This window comes from Mastomys coucha, unplaced genomic scaffold, assembly GCF_008632895.1.
Source record: "Mastomys coucha isolate ucsf_1 unplaced genomic scaffold, UCSF_Mcou_1 pScaffold21, whole genome shotgun sequence".
Taxonomy (NCBI): domain Eukaryota; kingdom Metazoa; phylum Chordata; class Mammalia; order Rodentia; family Muridae; genus Mastomys; species Mastomys coucha.
This window is the reverse complement of record NW_022196904.1, coordinates 176,677,166-176,697,129: the sequence shown is the minus strand read 5'-3', so window position 1 is coordinate 176,697,129 and position 19,964 is coordinate 176,677,166. Positions and strand designations below refer to the sequence as shown.

The 19,964-nt window shown below is 39.6% G+C and overlaps 1 protein-coding gene across 18 annotated transcripts in view; it reads right to left on the bottom strand.

Moving 5' to 3' along the window:
- Positions 1-19,964, bottom strand: part of Btrc (beta-transducin repeat containing E3 ubiquitin protein ligase) — a 168,304-nt gene that overhangs the window by 41,165 nt on the left and 107,175 nt on the right. For all 18 annotated transcript variants that reach the window (XM_031390467.1, XM_031390468.1, XM_031390472.1 and 15 more), the window contains one exon: positions 19,842-19,931. In XM_031390467.1, coding sequence (XP_031246327.1) covers positions 19,842-19,931 — 90 coding nt within the window. The remainder of the gene's footprint in view (positions 1-19,841; positions 19,932-19,964) is intronic.

Genomic DNA, 19,964 nt, shown 5'->3' with positions numbered 1-19,964 from the left:
CCAAGTTGCTCCTCTGGATGTAAAGTGATGTTAATATCACCAAATATCACACATAAAACCTTGGTGATGTTGGAAGGTTAAGCTAGGCGCCTTCTTTGCTGCTTCATCTTCACAAAGCTAAGTTCTGCTAAAGGGCCTGCCTGCCATGAGGAGCAGAGACACACACCTGAAAGAGCATGAGGAGAAAAGACGGCGGGTTTACATAAAGCAGAAACCTGTCTTCCTGCTCTAATACTTGGATTTTGTTTTTTGTTTTTCTGTTTTTGTCTATGAAAGACAGTGACTTGGTATAATTTGCTCTTAATCTAAAGCCTGGCTTTGAGGGTGTGGGTGTGGGACAGGCTTTCAAGGAGCCAACTCAGCTTTCTAGAAGAAATTCCACTCTTTCCAAACTCTTGTTAATGCATGTTAAATGCAGCAAGAAATAATCCTATGAGGCAGGGTGCAGGCCTCTCTCAGCACGGTGAATGAAGTAAATGACTTGTGACTTCGGGAAGTCTTGGTTATCTGCAGGTAAAACTTTAATAACCCTAGAGCATCGAGGGACTAGAGACATTCCTCTCTGGAATACTTGGGTAATTGTTTTCTTAATTTATCCAGGAAAGGCTTGCTTTGGATGCAGCAGCTGTTTTTTCTTCTTTCTTTCTTTCTTTTTTTTTTTTTTTTTAGGAGAGGAGATCAGAATAACTTGCTCAGACTCACATAAATTAGCAAAGTTCGGATGAAATTTCAAAATGCAGCTGTTATATAAGCTGTATGGTGTTTCTAGAACACAGCTCTGGTTCTTCTTTTTAATAATCAAGTTGCTCCCAAGTAAATGGCCAGGCAGGGGCTGTAGACCAGCGCTCTGCTGGAGACACCTTTCCTGTAGACAAGAAAGACCATGAGCATCACCAGCCCTTCTGACCTTCTGTACAAGTTATGTTTATGTATTAGAATGTTGTAAATACAACGGAATCTTGATTAGGTCTTGATCGGATTCCACTATGGCTCCCTTCCTAATTGGTATATAATGTTGGGTAAATTAGTTAACCTTTCTGGGCCTCAAATTCCCTATCTATAAACAGTGACACTTTTTTTTTCTCTGTACTTTGTTGGAAGCACTAATGTTAAGATAAAAAAAGAGAAGACATACATAAAAGTATTTAAAGAGAGACCCTAAGAAGGACTAACGGTGAGCATGGCCTTAAAGTGAAAGAACAGCGACCTATATTGTTGGTTATAATTAGCTTACCACTTTATTAATGGAATCTTTTGGTTTTTTTCAACTATATACAGAAACTTTTACTTTGAAAGCAGACTTTAAACCTTGGAGGACACAGATACATCTTTTGAATCTACACAGTAGCAGCACAAAAATAGGTGACAAACTTAATTCTTAATCCAAATGTATAAGGAGTGGTTATTGCTCTTTTTTTTTGTTTTGTTTTTCTCTGTGTAGCCCTGGATGTCCTTGAACTCAGAAATCCGCCTGCCTCTGCCTCCCAAATGCTGCGATTAAAGGCGTGCGCTGCCACTGCCCGCCAGGTTATCGCTTTTTGAGAGCATGCTGGGACAAAATAGATGAAGGCCCTTCATGGCTGCCTGTGTTAACTCTGACTGTCAGTGTGTCGCGGCTGCCTGTGTTAGCCACTCACTGACTGTCAGTGTGTCAATGCTTTGGATAAAGGAAAAACTGGCAAGCTTACCTACTTTCTGAGACTGGCTTCAATGTTTGCATGTAACAAATTTAAAGCATTACAACAAGCTGGGTATGATGGCTCAAGGCCTATAATTCCAGCACTTGGGATGGGGAAGCAGGAAGGCTTGAGTTCAAGGCCAACCTAGGCTGTATAATGTGTTTGAGATCTACCTGGGCTGCATAGTAAAACTCACCTTTAAAAAGAAACAAAATGATTTTTTAAGCTTAAAAAAATTATGTCTTTAGTTAAGAATCAAAACTAAACCTCCAAAAAGAAGGAAAACTTATGTTAACTTAATATTTCTATACACCTTGGCACTATGGGAGATCTTAGGATAGAGGTTGGAGAAATCTGCCCCCTCAGCTTGCCCTGCTTCTACATCTACCTTCCTGATGCTTCGTACCACCCTCGTTCTCCTTGCCAGGATTTAAGAAAAGGTTTTCTACAAAACTATCAGTAAATGAATGCTTTTCTCAACTAAAAATTCCCTTATTGACACACAGAGGCAAAAGAAATGCTATATACCAACTGGTTTTATTTACTGGCAAAATCCAAGTAGTAGGACTACACAAAGAGTAGAACAGTCATGAAACCCCCTAATGCTTTATTATCAAGAGTTCAATCTCATGTCAGACAGTGACTGTTCTCTGTCCTTTTAATAGCTTGCTGTACTAGATTATTTTTTTCTTTCAGATTCCAAAGGCTATCAAAATGCCCACAGTTGGGATGACATACTGGCTACTGTAATAAACAAAAAAGGCCACACACTGGGCCTGGGTGTCCATTTGGAAGAATTAAGTTTCATTGGACATTAGAAATAGAATCTGTGGAACCTGGTTCTATGAGAGTAGAATTTAAAACTTCTTCATCATCATCACCATTATCATCTTGAGACAGGGTCTCTCCATATAGCCCTGGCTGTTCTGGAATTCACTATGTAGACGAGGTTGGTTTGAACTCACAAGAGATCCTCCTGCTTTTGCCTCTGAGTGCTAGATTACACGTATGCACCATGCTAGTTGACAGCAGTGGTTTTGGTAATAAACAATCCAGTAGGCCTGTGTTTTAAGTAAGAAAGACTAGACAGTGGGCTGACTAGGACAGCAGCAGTAAGAACACAGGCTATGGAAGCACAAAGGATCAAAACATGTATGTTCATGCCTGCAATCTCAGCACTTGGAAGTTTGTAGAATAACATCATGGAACCAAGGCACAGTACGGAGGAAGCAAAAGACTAGACTGTTTCTTTCTCTCTTTTTTTAAAGACTTATTTATCATCTAAGTACACTGTAGCTGTAACAGAAGAGGGCGTCAGACCCCATTACAGATGGTTGTGAGCCACCACGTGGTTGCTGGGATTTGAACTCAGGACCTTCAGAAGAGCAGTCAGTGCTCTTAACTGCTGAGCCATCTCTCCAGCCTGACTGGACTGTTATAAAGATAGAAATGAAGAGCCTCAGAACCAGCTCATGATCATGTCCAGTGTCATCTATGAACTGGGTGACCTTAGCAAGCTATTCACTCATTCTCCCTCTTTTCTTCTTAACACCGCTTGTTCCTGAGGATTGATATAATAACAGATTATGTGCATACACATAGGTACAGCACATATGTTCTTAACAAAGGTAGCTGCTGACAGAAATTAAAGAGAAAATGTAGTGATGATATTAATGTCCTTACTACTATTGAATACAGACTTAGAAGCGGTTACATAGTCTTTGAGTTTCTTTTAGGGAAGAAAGTTGAGGGGGGACACAGTATAAAAGCAAAGCCTGACTAGAGATGCATGGCTCAGTGTAGGTGCCTACCTACCTCCTGTTCTCCTGGCTTTAACCCAACCACTGGGCTGGGGATGCAGGGGTGTGTGTGAGATGGAAGAACCACCATAAAACCCCCCACCTCTCTTACCCACACCCATGACAGTGACATTACTGTCCTCTTCCAGAAGGCTACAGTAAAAAGCCAGGCAACACCAAGCACTGGCTGGCAGGGTAAAGGACAAAGGGATCTTGCATTCTCTGAAGCCAACGGTTTCTAGTTTCTTTCCTAGTTTCATATACATGTGAATGTATTTCATCTACATATTCATGAAAAGATACATGTGAGTTTTTTTTAAAAATTATCAAAAGCTGAAAGAAACCCAAATGTTTGCCTACAGTGTAATGTATAAATGGTAAGATAATCTATTATGAAATATTACCAATGAGGATATACAGACTGCAATTATGTGCAACAACGTGGGTGATTCTTAAATATTTTTTATCCAACTGACCATTCACGGTAAGGGCTACATGCTGTGTGGTTCAGAGCCAGGCAGAGCTAAGGTAAGAAGCTGGAAGTGAGGATAAGTGTGACCCCAGGAGGGCAGGAGCGGGCTGCTACGTTCCCTTTCTCTCTCCCTTTCAAACAGCTAGACTGCTGTTGTACAGGCTTGTTCACTCTGAGGAAACTCAAACTCCAGAAACTCCTAACATCGCTAGATTATAGTCACACAATCTGTCTAGTTATTAATAGAGCGTCCTAACCTTTATTTTCCAATATAAAGAAGTCATTAAACTAAAAAAAAAAATTTTTTTTTTAAAATTTTTACTACAAAAGAGCCTGAGATTCTATCTCCTATTGTGACCTGCAGCCACTCACAGACAATTGTTCCCACATGCTACTGCTCTGAGCAAGGTTAGAGCTCCCTCTAGCACTTTTAACTAAGGCAACACCACAGGCCCTTACAGAGCTGACACAATTTGGTGCTGGCCACAGTTAAATGCAATATGGTGATTTTTATTTTTAATTTGCTTTAATTGTTGCTATGATATGAATAATTAATAGGCTGCTTATACCAGTTTTGTTAAGTTCACAGTACAGAAAGCCAGGAGAGAAATATCTACTTACAAAGGAGGCTTAAAAATGGTTATAACTGCTATAATATGAGAGAATTTGGAATATTTATTCATGATTTGTGGCAACATTATGTTCTACCAACAAAGAAACATGCTACTAAAAGCACTTCCTACTAGAAACATCTCCTGTCTCATCTACGCTGCTGGCTGCATAGCCACTGAGCCCACAGGGTTGCAGGAGCAAAGTAGGTCAGGGCTGGGAGGACCTTGCTCTTTGGTGGAGGACAACTGCAAGATGTGGCTGCAAAAGCTTAACCCAATTCTACCCATTCTAAGACAAGTATTCGCTAGCATTATTGACCCCCTGTACAACAGAGGCTACTGAACTTCAAGTCTAGACTCTTTTCCCATGTCTTTGCAAACTCCTTACATCACTGGTACCTCAGCCAGAGAGAATTATGACTACTGTAGCAATGCCTCTGCCCAACAAAGTCTACCTCATGCTTGATTGTCATCACAAAGTATAGTTTAGACACAATATTGCAATCCTACCCCATCTACATAGAATTTGGGCAGATGCTAAAAGTTCAACAACTGTAACATATACATAGCCATTCTGGGAAAGCAGCCAGAAGTAAAGGGTTCATTTTTCACTGCTGAATTTCAACCCTGCACACTGTAGGAAACACTGCTTACTAAAATTCTTGTCAAAAATCAATATACATATAATATCAGATAATAAGTTCCCGAACCATGAAAAAAAAAATACAGTTTTCTTAAAGGTAAATTCATTAAGGAAAACTAATAGGGATTATCCTATAGCTTGAATTCTGAAAATTAAGAATTTTTTAAAATAGTGATTGGAAACAAGCTTTAGCTGTTTTTAAAATGACCCTCTTTATTTATTTATTTATTTGTCTATTTGCTAATTTGTTTTGCGTGTGTTGGGGGCATGTATGGAGGTCAGAGGACCACCTGTGGAAGGCAGTTCTCTCCTACAGTGTGGAACCTGGGGACTTGACTTAGGTCATCAACACTCTAACAAGTACCTTCCCTTACTGAGCCATCTCACCAGTCTCCCAACCTTCCTGTGCTCCCTGCATGTGTATGTGTGAGCAGTGAGCACATGTGAGAAGAGGCCAGAAGTTGATGTTGGGTGTCTTTCTCCATCACTTTACACCTTTATCACTGAGCTTTCTTAGTTTGAATCCAGAGCTCACCTATTTGGCAAGTAAAGTGATCTAGCTCCAAAGAATCCTATCTTTGTTTGCTAGCATATCACAGGGGGCCCCCACCCACCTGGAACGTATGGAGATGTAGACAGAGAAGGAAACTGAAGGAAGCGGGGTGTGTGTGTGTGTGTGTGTGTGTGTGTGTGTGTGTGTGTGTGTGTGTGTAACAGAGTAGCATATTTGTGATTAAGGAAGTTTAGCAACTTTTTAAAGTACATTTTTACCATTTTACTTTTATTATTTATTTAAAAAGAAGTCCGTGTGACTTCTCAATCATGTCCTGGCTATGGACCAGAACACTCCACCAAGATAGTATATGGTAGACATCAATCTTTTTTCACACTCCATAGAGCCACCTTAGTTTGGTCATATTAACATGGCCACAGTAATTCCAAGGGCAGATCAAACCAGGAGTGAAATATCATCTGAACACAGTTCTTCATTAGCCTACGGAGAGCCTCAGTCACAACTGCGTCTTCCTCAGACAGGATTCACTATAGCTTCCCTTTCAATTCACCTGTGTCTGTTGGGAGCTCTCTATCATCAACTAGAACAAGAATGACAGCTCTAAATGAACATGACAGAAAAGCTAGTGGATGCTGCCTCTTGGTTTAGCCATTTCTCTCTCTTTTGTAGCAACCAAAGGCTTCAGAACTCTGGCATTAATTAAGCAACAGTTTTATTACACACAATCAAAGCCTGGAAGAAAATCCTAACCGACAACAAGAGGAGATTACAAGGTTCAATAAACACTTGTGGTTTTGCGTGGTTGCTAATTGAGGGGTTTAAAATTTTTATCATCCAATACAGAATGCTGAAAAGGAGAATGAGGAGCTTCCGACTTGCTTCTGCAGGGTGACTTTCTAAAGCCAGCTCACACACTGCCACCATCCCCACTTCGCAGCTTTTGATAGTTACTTTAACATATAACTAGTACCACAGACAACCTTTTAGATAATCCTCCACTTTGCAGCATCTACTTTAGTCTTCTATGCACTAACATGTGTAAACAGTGGTTGAAAGCACAGGGCCATGTTTCTAGTCTGAATTAAAATTCACATTCTCTGCCTGATCAGAGTTAAAGTTAACCCAAGTGCATAGCAGGACAAAAGACATATACAAAATCTTTAGTTAAAAGTGTGATGCATTATATGCTCAATAAAGTTAAAGGGTTTCTAATCTAGTTCTTTAGAAATGAATTTGGGGTGACATGTTGGCTCAGTGGTAAAGGCACGTGCTGCCAAACCTCATGAACCAGATGTGGCCCGAGAGTGGGGACGAGCACCCACGGCTGCGAGCTGTTCTCGGACCTTCACATACAGGAATGTACGTGCAACCTTGGACATATTCTGCAAACAAACACAGAGTAAGAAAATGTGAAAAACATAATTCATGACATTTTTATTTCAAGCCAATGAAACTCAACAAATAATGTGAGACTCTACTCTCCCAGTAGAAAAATAACCCTAGTAAACTACAGCGTTTGTCTTACTACAATCTGACTTTTACAGGTAACATGTAAGCCAGGCATAGCGACTCATGCTTGCAATCTCAGAATGCAGGAGGCTGAGAGGCACATTGTTCAGAGTTTGAACTCAGCTCAGACTACACAGCAAATTCCAAGCCAGCCTGGGTACAGAGTGAGATGTTGTCTAAAACAAACAAACAGACAAAAAAACTAAGAAAGGCTTAAAACAAAAACTAAAACTAATACTAAAAACAAAAACTAATAAATGGCTGACTATGTAAACGGAATAACTCATTTTGTACATTTCAATGGAGGAAAAGCAGAAAGTAGCTAACACTTTGAGTCTCAAGCTTTTCAAGTTTCAAAAGCACTAAATAATGACATTATGTTTGCAGCCAACGACCACCTAAACAACCAACGAAAAGGTAGCAGTAATAAAATCATTTAGTATAGAAAACTATGTTACTGCAAGTGAAGTATTGTAATCAGGATACGTATAATTCTAATAGTTTACTTATCAGAACAAAATGAAAATCAAAAGCTTTGTTTCATGGAATTAATACATTTCAGAAATCATTTCTTTGCCCTAAGTTATTATCCAGGGAAAAAGTTAAAGAAAACTTCTCTCATCGATCAGTTTTAAAGTATGATGCAGAATTAATTTTTAAAAACACAACTCAAGAATGAAGGAAACATTTTTTCCCTACCAAAATTTTTCATCTTATTATCAACCTGCCACTCATAAATCTAAAAACTCAAACAGGTCACTAAGAAACAACTTGAAAAGCACTAATAAACAGTAAACAAACAAACAAAACAACAACAACAAGAACAAAAACCTACCACCTGGTGGTGGTGACAGGGCATGAACTTCAGCAAAAATAAATAAATAAATCATCAAAAGCAAACCAAAAGCCCAACCAACAACAAAACCCCCCAAAAAACGGACATGCTAGTATCACAAAATGAGTGGTAAAGCAATTTCACATCTCTAGAGGCAAAAAACCGTTAACCTCACATCAGGGGGGGTAACTGAAGCACTTCAAGATCTAAGCTAGCCTGGGTTACAGAGTGAGACCTTTTATTAGAAAACAATAAGAAGAAGGGAGGAGGAGGAGGAGGAAGAGGAGGAGGAGGAGGAGGAGGAGGAGGAAGAGGAGGAGAGGGTAGTGGGAGGGGGAGGAAGAGGAAGGGGGAGGAGGGGCCATGCCAGTAATACCAAGGAAACTGATTTTTTTAAGGTCTATAATTAAACTGTCAGGTCTATAATAACTCCAAACCCAAGAGTAAGAAAAAAATACAAACTGAAAATGAACCTCACACACTGATGTAAATAAAGCTACTCTTTAGGTTGCCCATTAATCCACAAGTGGCACATTCATCTTATTTACAGTATTATACCCCCTGCCATGATATTCCATTACAGAGTCACGCTACAGACTCCATAGTTAACACTGTAGGAAACATGACTTTTTAAACATGACTTTCTCCCTATATTTCTCTTTTGGCTCCCTCTTATATCTAAGAAAAAATAGTATAGTTAAATTTCTTATGCTCATAGATATTTCTAGAAAGTATGGCTTAAATCTGAAGTGATATTTGAAGAAAGAACGTGGTTAAATTTATGTTCCATCTTCAGGAAATACTTTAGCATCCCTGTGTCTCATCATCTCATTTCTTCTGTGAGCAAGAATTTCTTGTGTGGTTTTATAAATCTGTACAGGAAATTCACATAACAATTACCTGTCAAAAACTCCTATTTTTTTCCCCAGAGAATGGATGCACAGACAGTCATACTGCAGATTCAGCATTGACATTTTGTTTTTTTGGTTTTTTTTTTTTTTTTTTTTTCAATTCTTATGGCCTCTTTAACCACTCATCCTAACTCTGGCCTTCTCTTATGAGAGAGAAGATTTCAAAGTCTAGCTAAATTATGATATCCTTTACTATGTGGATGTAATCAGCAATCTCTGTAATCTAGAAACATAAATAGAAGCAGAAACATTTACTAAAAAGAAGACAGAAAAACCAGAGCTTTGAAGCCTTTAAAGGGCAATGTTTTTTGGTCTCTTTTTATATTAACTTATTTAGTATACATGTACACAACCATGTACATACATGCCCATGTGTGAAGATGACACAGCCTGTATGTGGAGATCAGAAAAGAATTTACAAGATTCAGTTCTCTCCTTTCCCATGGGAGTCCATGAGCTGTCTTGCCAGCCCAAGAGGTTAGCTATGCTTTCAATTGTCAAAATTAATAACTAAGTTTAAGCGGGGAAAGAGTTTTCTGTATAAAGACTAACAATGCATGTTTATAAGTTTAAAGAGCTGTATTCCAGAACAACTTTAAAAGCTTTGTTTATCTTATTTTTATGAATGATGTGCATGCATGTGTACCTGTGCACCACGTACATGTGTAATGCCCTTGGAGGTCAGATGTGGGCATCAGATCCCCTGGAACTGTGCACCATAGTGATCCCCTGTGTACAAACTGAACCTGGATCCTCTACAAGAACAAGTGCTCTTAGCCACCGCGCCATCTCTCCAGCCCCGGAATAACTTTTAAAACAATTACTAGGCTATGAGTCACCAGTCTGAGTCACTTGTTTACTACGCCCCACTCATTTTCTATGCAGAAAATGTGGTATGAAGTCACCTGAGTCCCATATTGCGCTTGTCAGGTAAGTGATTATTACGTATTACTGACTAACAATTCCTGAAGTGCTGAAGATTCTAATACAGATACTGAATAGGCAGTAGAGGGGAGGGGCAGCAGGAAGGTGGGAAGGATCCTTGCTAGATGTCAAAGCAGAAATCAAGTGGAGAAAATTCTAAAGGGCAGTGGACTGGTTGGAGACTACATGAGGCCTTAATATACTATTGAAAAACATTCTGGTGAGCAAGGATTTGGGGTTCAGAGAAATCTCAACTGAAATCTTAATTCTTTAACTTAAAGACTGTGGGGTAGGCTGCTGGTAAGCTTCAGGGTTCATCATCTCATCAGGTAACACACAGCTAGTACTGCAGTGCATTGAAACTGGTTAGGACTGCAGTACTTAAGTGCAGAGCCGCAAAAACACATTCATGTATTTGCTTTTCCACAAACTTATGGATACAAGACTGAAGCTTTAGGAAAAGGAACATGTGAGTTGGGGGCTGAAAGTGCCTAGCATGTCCCATGTACTAAATAGATCTCTATTATTGAGGGTGAGAATGGGGTGCATAAGAAACAAAATGAACATTTAAATCTTTACAAGGCACTAGGTATGGGGTGCACATCTGTGATATCAGCAGTTGGGAAGTGAAGGGAAGAAGGGCTGTGAGTTCCAGGATAGGCTGGGCCACATAGCCAGTGTGTTTCAAAATGAAACCTCAATTTTATCAAGGAATGAAGGCAGTTGCTGTGTGTGGGAGTGCAGGAGTAGAACAGCCTCAAAGGTCCAGCCATCTCCTGCATAAGAGCCTGAAACAAGCATGAACTGGGTAAGTTCCTAAGGACTAAGGACAGTTTCTCAAGGCTGAGCCCATGGCTTATGCGGAGGTGGGCAGAATTTAAGGTGGCTGGGTACTTTGCTCTTCCAGGAAGTCAAAGGGAGTTTCTTACCTACTTAGAGTTGGACATTTATAAAATTATTAGTATAAACAATAAAAACCTGCAGGACAGAACCCTATCCTTGATGACAGAAGTCATCTTTCTGGAGAAGGGTTGAGTATCAGTAGACTTACAGGGCAGATGAGCTCTAGATTCTCATGAAAGGAGGACAACAGAGTTAAATTCTTAAAGAAGCCTGTCATAGATTGGGAAAGTATTTACAAGCTGAAGTCACAATACAAGAATAAAATTTTACATGTGTGGATCCTGAGCTCATGGGCTTGGGAAGGTCCAAAAGAAGGGTTCAGGTTTCACAAGAATGCAAATGATCTTCTTCCACCATGTGACCTATTCATGAAGAACTTACGAACCCAGGCTTCTGAGACTTTCAAACACAGAGAAAGGAGAATGTATTTTTCTGCCAATATCCATGAGAACCCATGATAGCTTTAAGAACAAAAATCTCTCTTCCACATTGAGGAACAGAGTGGGCTTTAAAAATATTAACATGGACAATAGCATCAATATGTTGAAGTATGTGTCCAGAGACATACTGGACACTATCTGATATCATGGCGTTGACCTTAAAACTGGCTTATACAAATTAAAATCCTGTTCTGACAATATTAAGTATTTTGAGAACAGAGGGAAGTCAGACATGAAGTACCTTTGTTTTGCATTTTACATGAACGCATAGTACTAGGGACTTGAGTGAATATTTTACAGCTAAAGGCCTAATGAGTTATAGAAATGATAGGTATAATCTATATTAGTTGTAAATGATTGAACAAGTCCTACTAACTATATTTTAGAGTATAGTATAGTATAGTATAGTTTTTTTATCCTACTAATTCTAAACTCAGATAGGTACATATAATCAAATTGTATTAATCCATTTAATAATGCTTAAGCCAATTAACTGTTCATATCAAGAAATGAAGTTTAGTTTCTATACATTTGGATCCAACACATAGCCTGCATTAAGTGGTCTTTACAGTACGTCACTACTTTTAAAGGGTGAAGACTGGAACACTGTGAAGTGTTTTGTCATCCTATACTTTTCCAAAGTTAAAGCATGCTTGGGCTGGAGAGACAGTTCAGTGGTCTTTGAGAGGACTTGGGTTCGGTTCCCAGCACCCACATGATGGTTCACAACCATCCATAACTCAAGTTCCAAGGGATCCATCAACCCCTTCTGACCTCCAATGGCACCAAGCACACACATGGTACAGATACATAAATGCAGAAAACCACTCATACACATAGAATAAAAAATAAATAAATCTAAATAAGCACATGCTCATTTGGCTATGAGTTTTCTCTCATTAATACCGTCCACTGTGCTACACAACTTTTCTATTATAAGAATGATTAACAAGGTTACGACATTATTAGAACTGAGCTTTAAATGAATCAATCAGCTTTTAGGTTCACAGATTTTCTTTTATCCCCCTCTTCCTTCCATAAACATCATACTTGATTGATATTCAATTCTCAATTACATAAATTGAAATAACACAGTGCCAACATTGAGAAGCCAATGGCACAAGCAATATACAAACAAAACAGCAAATTCCCTAATAAACAGAACTAGGAAAGGAACCCAATTTCAATATGCCACGGCTTGCTGCCTGGAGTTTGCTCCTCTTTTAAATAACTCAAAGTGACAGAATCCTCCAATCCATAAAACCCTTGTGTTACTTGCAGGAAAAACTGCACGATAAAGGAATGAGGGGGGGCTAGCAGGGTACAACTTCACAGCACTTAATATCTATGGTTACTCATTTTGTTTGTTTTTGTTTTAATCAAAATGTAAAACCCAGAATACAATACCAAAGAAAGTACTGGCAATCAAAACCCTAAGTAATCCCAAAAGAATTAGAGTCTATGATTATTAACACATCTGACTGTATTTGTGGCATCACTTTGGAAAGGAGGGGCACTTCTTAACACCTTTAGCCGAGCCCTGGAGCACAACTGCAATGCTTACCCAGCAGGAGAGAGGCAACTACTCCACACAGCTTCCTCTGCCCTGCAGAAACTGTGCCTGGCACTGTGCAGCTGAGGCGCTGTCTTCACCACGCCCTCTGTTTCTGCTCTTGCTAATTAAAAGGTTGATCACAGAACAATGCTCTTCTCATTAATTTCTGTGTTCCAATTGGGCAGGATCCCTGCTTACCCCACCTGATCTTTTCACACGGCTGAAGTTAATGTGACAGGAGCCCGAAGATGGATTACCTGCTGCCATATTGCCCATCGCCTCCAATCAGGAGCTATCTGTGTAAACTGATTGTTCTAATTTGCTCTCATTATTTTTACAATATCAGGAGAAAATAACGCACACAGCTCACTGTCAAAGTCATGAAAATCAGCCATTAGTTAAACCCAGACACTGAGTGGCTTTATTAGAGGCACTGCAGTTTATTGATGTAGCTCCAGTCAAACAAGGCACCATTGCTTCAATAGAAGGAAATGTTTACACAGAAAGTAAATATTTATTGTGATAATACCCACAGCAACAGGGTATTCTGGAGAATCCTGGGCCTATTTTGAAAGTGTGGTTTTGACACAAATCATGTAGCAATGGAGGGATGGGTTGGCATAAGAAAGCAGGGAACATTTAATATGTTCAGAAGCATGAAAATGCATCTATTAACTGACATCTGTAAAGCACTCTTCATCTCCCTTACCTTGTACGAATAAACACCTCAGTCTGTGACTATATACACCAATCAATAACAAAGTGTAACCTGAATATGCTCTCTAATATTTTTATAAAGCAGAAATACTATTACCTAGGAACCTAAGCTATTTCTGTAAGAACAATACAGGTATATTTCAAGTAACACTGTACTTCTAATCAATGTGAGTTTTCAACCAACTAATTGGTAATCCTAATACTACAGATATTCACAGTGCATTTTAGAATTTGATAAGCATGTGGGCAGTCTAGTACAATGAGCCAAGCAAACAGGCTGAGCTGAACCCCTCTCAGTAAGCAATGGTTTACTATACCGTAAGGCAGAACTCTACAGAAAGGTTCTTCGGCGAGATAACATTGCAGGGACTTGTCCTGGGCACAAACATACACTATATGTGAATACATATAATATATTCATGTTATAAAGAAAATACTAAACTTCTAAAGAAAAGGGTTTAATTTTGACATTTGCAGGCTTACCTAGCTAAGAACATCTTGTTAATGCTACCCACATGCTTTTTTAGGGAGCTGGAGAGTGGGGTTACAAATAACAGAAATGGATGCTTTGAAGTAATAAAGGATTCTGACTAATCCATACACTTTCCCTCATCCTGCCTCTCTGGAACTAGAAGGAAACATGGCTTCCTCCTGTCTTCTTTCTACACTGAGATTCCTAGGTAATGTGAAGGCAAGAGTGTGCCCTTCTTGCTGCTCCCCCTTTAATGGCCACTTTTCTTTTTCTAAGAAACATGTGCCATGCCTTTCTCCTTAAAATTCCTGCACTAAAAGACTGCACCATACTGCACTCCACAAAACGTGCTGATGGCGCCAATTACAAGCCCCCAGCCGAACGCTCCAGCCCCCACCATTCGGGCAGATTTATGCGGACTCTTGCCGACGTTATTACAAGTCAGAGTTTATTGGGAAATTGTTACATTATGCGGAGTGTCTAACAAATTGCTTATGCTGCTATAATTGGATTACAACAGCCGCTTGCTCCCACCGGTAAGATTAGGCAAGTAGGACTCCTGCCGATCTCTGAGCGTTAGCAGTAATTTTATTTGCCTTGCCTCTCTCTTTCCTAACAACATGCCTCTCTCCCTGCCAGCTGTCTGCTGAAAAGGCACAGGCTTGTTCCTTGGCCCTAACAATGCAATTACAGCCCCGCAGATCGCACTGTTTGTGCATTAAGTACAGAGCCAAAACGAGGCGAATTGATCGTTTGACTTTTGGAGAAGGCATGTGATCTCTCTGTGCAGGCGATCCGACATGCATCAGTAGGCAATACTGCAGTCAATTCTTGATGAAGAACTTTCTTCTCTCACCCTCTTCCCCCATAACCTTTCCCTTTTCACTGAGGAAGACACTGACTGGGCTCATCTCATGCTGATCTAGATCAATCCACAAAGACAAACTCAATCTTATTGGCTCCCTGGCTAGATAGAAATGTGAACAGGGGTCTTTTGAGCATCTTGAAGTGCCTCAGTCAGATAGATCAGTGGCCTCCAACAGCTGAACCACGCTGTCCAAGAAAGTGTTCATAGAGAGTTCACTGAGAAAGAGAAGTTTACACAAGCATTGGAGTTGGAATCGCTTTCTTAGCAGCTCTCGGTCTTTATTCAAGGGCCATCAAGAAGCAGCGCTGAGATCTGTGTCCTGCCTGCCTGTGCAGATCTACTCTGTTGGAAGATGCTGGGGGCCAGTATGCACAATCAATGCAGCTGAACTCCAGGCTTAAGAACAAGCAGGCTGAGCTCCACTCCAGGCAAAGTTTTAAACATGTTTTGTTGACAGCTTTCAGTTTCTTGTTTCTTCCTCTTGTATGTTTAACAACAAGTGCCTGTAGCAACATGCCTGCACAGTGACTAGAATCTGGGAGATCGTTCATGAAGATTCTTCGATGGGACTGGGCTTTTTAAAATCAATTCTCTTTTGGACTTAATTTGAATTTGATCAATTTTAACACAAACTAAGATCTCTGTTGACACTTGCTTTATCAATGGTATGTACTACTTCAGGTTTCTGTTATACAACAAATGTGTTATCAATCTGTTAATCCATTTTGTTCCAAGTCTTTTGAGACAAAAAGTCATGCACAACTAGAGCGAATATCTTTTCACATTAATTTGACAAATACACAAATTCTAACCAATAAGTCACTTTATTGTGTATTTCTTAAAACCTTGGTAACCATTAATACATGGAACACTTAAAAATGAAAAAAAATAGGTTAGTTCTGAATTTCATTCCTGGCTTCTTTAAAATTATTATACTTGTGAGTTTTCCTCATCATCTTGGCCCTGATGATACAATTACACCTTGTTGTGTTCACAACAGAGCTAAGTGAAGGTCTGTCAGAAGGGCCTGTGTGGACACAGTTGCTCTTGTGGAGCAGTGTACTAAAGAAGCCTGTTAACATGTAGTTTAAAACTCAGAAGAAACTCGGAGCAGCTGAAATGCCTTATAAATAGCACAGACCCAGAGGAAGTGCAAACGTCTGCACTGTGAATTGTAGATCTTAATTACCGACAGTGGCTGGTACAGCAAGAAGCACGGGAAAAAGTGAAACAGTTGCACTGTTCATGGCTGGCAATAATTCTTCAGGAAAATATTTACTATCAATCAGTTATGAGAAAAGGGACTCTGTGCTCGTAAAACAGCACGTTGCTTCTCATACCAGGACCATTTTGCTTCAGCATAATCTGAATTTAAACAGCTTGTTTCCTGCGGATATAATTTTGGAAATAAATAAAACAAGTCTTCTATCAAAATCTGGAGTGAGTAGAAAGGAACATCACATTTTTCTGTTTCAGTTTCACACAGATTATTAGTCTCAAATAAAAAACAGTAATAACAAAATAACAACAACAAAAAATACAGAATGTATACAAGACCACTGAATGTACCTATTCTAAACAAAGACAGAACTACCCCTGTCTAGGCCAGGAATCAAGGTAGAGGTATTTGAACAACTCAATTTTAACTATACATGTTTATGGAAGGGGTGTGGGGCATAAAGGTAAATTATGGAAAAGCCTCAAACCAAAATTTTCTGTAGTACATCAATAAAGTCAATAGAAAGATAACATAAAAATTAATGTTCTCAATTTCTTTCATAATTAAAAAGACATGAAGGTTGACAATTAGGTACAAAGTGATTATAGATTTGAAAGACTAAGTTGACAGTCAGTAATGACTGTCCATTTAAAGCTACAATAAATATAGAGCTCATCATCCCCAAACAAACCTCATAAACTCTAGCGCTGTAAGCAGACGAAATGCTTTAAAATCAAGTAGCCAGGCCTGGTGGGGCACGCCTTTTATTCCCAGCACAGGTGGACTTCTATAAGTTCAAGGCCAAAATGGTCCACACAGCCAGAGTTACACCAGACAGACAGACAGACAGACAGACAAAAAAAAAAAAAAAAAAAAAAAAAAAAACCAAGCCACATACAAGATACTTCATGCCTTCAAATATTACTGGGACTCCTCCCCACTTTTACTTTTAAATATTTTCTTGAACCTCTTTCTATCAAGCTAAGCTTCAGGAGACTGCTGTCAACCTAAGGTAAATTATGAAACAGCTGAGCTTTCTTACATTTTATTACAAATTAAAGGGAGTACCCTTTCCATACAGGAACTGCAAAACTCCAGTACCCGACAGAGGAGAGCCATACACAAAATACTATCAGGGTCATTTATTCCTGCCTTTGAGAAGAACTAACGCCTTCTGTAAAAGGCAGACAAGTGATAGTTAATAAAAAGGTGCAAGGCTGGAATTCAGTTGCTCTGAACTCTAAGGGGACAGGGGGCTGGCATTACTGTATTACAGTGGTTCTCTCACAGAGACAGTTGGATATGTAGGCCATACTGGAGCACACCCTGAATCAGTAGCAGACAAACCATTGTTAGGAAGTAAAGGTGAAGCAGTAAATGAGGCCCAGAAAGACACCATGAAGTCACCACAGACAAAGCATGTTTAGCAATGAGAAAGGACAATTCTCATTGTCACCAGGCTAGTGGAGGCCACTGTAGGAAACACTTTTTTTCAGTTACATATTTTTATTTGATGATCTGGCTCAAATCTGAAGCAATGAACTAGAAGACAGGATGTGGGCCAATAAAAAGAAGCAGGAAGTTGGTTGTGTTCCAAATGGAAATTATAGAAATCATTATTCAATTAGAGTGGTTATGGGTACAATGAGAGAAAATAGGTGTCAGAATAATGTTAAGTCAGGCAGGAATGGGACGAGAAGGTCACCACCTGGGAGCAAGGAGACAGACTGATGGTGAGCAGCAAGGGCAAACATTTCCTCACTCAAGAGCACGGAAGAAATGACACCACTGTGCCAGATGCCAGAAGATTTCTAACTGTGCACCACTCAAGTAGAGGGTGGAAAGAGAAACTACCCCACCCCCACATGGTACAGACACACAGCGACATGGCTAAGGAGTTCAGAAATACTGGCTTATCAAGTACAGAAAAACAAAAGGAGCAGGTGCTCAGTTGGCCAGTTCTCAATGGAACTCATTAAACTGTCGCCCTATCTTAGGATTGGTGCTCATGCTAAGACTTTGCCTTGTGTTGCCAGAAGGAACTCACTCGTGATGAAAGTGAGAGCAGCATCCATAAGGCGTGAAAGCACAGTCCACCCAGCCCCCACCCAACCCCCACCCAGCCTCCACCCAGCCCCCACTCAGCCCCCACCCAGCCCCCACCCAGGGTCCAAGTGGCATGAGCAAGTTGTTACTAAGGAACTGAAAATTAAATTTAACTTACATTAGTCCTCATTTTTGTAGCAAATTAAGAGGTGGACTTAATACATAAATGATGAACCTACCTTTTGCAGCTATAATTTAAAATAAATCTGACATTACTCATATGGCTAATTCCAATATACAACATAATATGTTTTCAGCTAATAAAGCAGGGTTAGAGATTACTATATGTTTTAGGAAATAGAATAAAAATTATTATTGCTACTATATGACAATAAATTTGATGGTGTTCCTCTCTAAGCACCTAATGTATGAGAGCGGAGACGTCAGGACAGAGCCACGGGGACCCAGGAGAACTTGGCTTACTACTTTCATCCTGAGACTACTTGCGGCAAGGCTCCGTTTACCAAGAGTGAACTTTTAAGTAGACATTGAATCTATTGTCACAGTCATACAAAAGAAAGTTATTTTTTATAAGCTACTGTTTATATTTTGTTGTAATAACCCAAAAGAAATGACAGCTTTTCTTGAATTTTATAAGATGGAGTCCACATGATATAAACAAAATCTTACCTCTAATAGTAAATAAGAAAGAATAGATTAAGCTGAAATTTGGAAAAACTGTAAAACAACAAAATCCTAAATGGTAATAAAGATTATTTTTGTAGAAAAACGGACCCAATGCCTATGTACCATGCACATGCAGTGTTTACACTGGCCACAAGATGACACTGGATCCCCTGAACTGCAGTTACAGATGGGTGTGAGACATCACGTGGGTGCTGAGAATTAAACTTGGATCCTGTACAAGATCAACCTGTGCTCTTAACCACTGAGCCATCTCTTCAGCTCTAAAGCTTTTAATTTTAAATATTATTTTTATATCTAGAGATATAGCACATACTTATACATGAAAGACTTAGGCCATGTAGACATATAAAACAGTTTTTCATTCAAAAATCACCAAATGTGACATTTCTTTTGGTTTTTGTTTTTGGAGACAGGGTTTCTGCTTTGTAGACCAGGCTAGCCTCTGCCTCCCAATGGGCTTAAAGGCATGTGCGGTTATGCCTGGCCAGATATGACATTTATTAAGTAACAGTGGCACAATATAACTGGATCTCTGTTCAAACTGTCACTATCAGTCTATCTCCAGTGTACTACACCACACTCAGGGAGGCCAGCCATGGTGGTACTTGTCTTTAATCTCAGCACTTGAGAGGCAGGCAGAGGCAGGCAGATCTTTGAGTTCAAGGCTAGCCCGGTCTATTTCGTGAGGTCTAGGACAGCCACAGCTATGTAGACAAAACAAAACAAAGCAAAACAAACAATAAAAACGAACCAGGAAGGAAGGTACAAAGTAAACTGTCCATCATCTTATAATAACTCACTGATCCACGGAACTGGATAATAAAAAGATTCGGTTGCAACTCAAGAGAAAGAAAACCCAGCTTTCAGTTCACTCGGTATAAAATAATGCCTGCTATATTGTCTTCATAAATGTATGATCTCATGGTCACCTGCAGTGACAGCACTGATAAAGGCACCTACAGGTACAGCTCTGTTGCAATGTGCTAGAATATGAAGTGCTGAGCGCTGTTACTTACTTTGGCCACACAGTTTTCAGTCTTCATAGCAGTGCTTGTTAGACATACTGTCTCTTGGTTTATGCAGAGCCTGGCACAGCTGTTGTAAGTCTGTAGAGACAATTTTTCAAGGAAAAAAAAAAA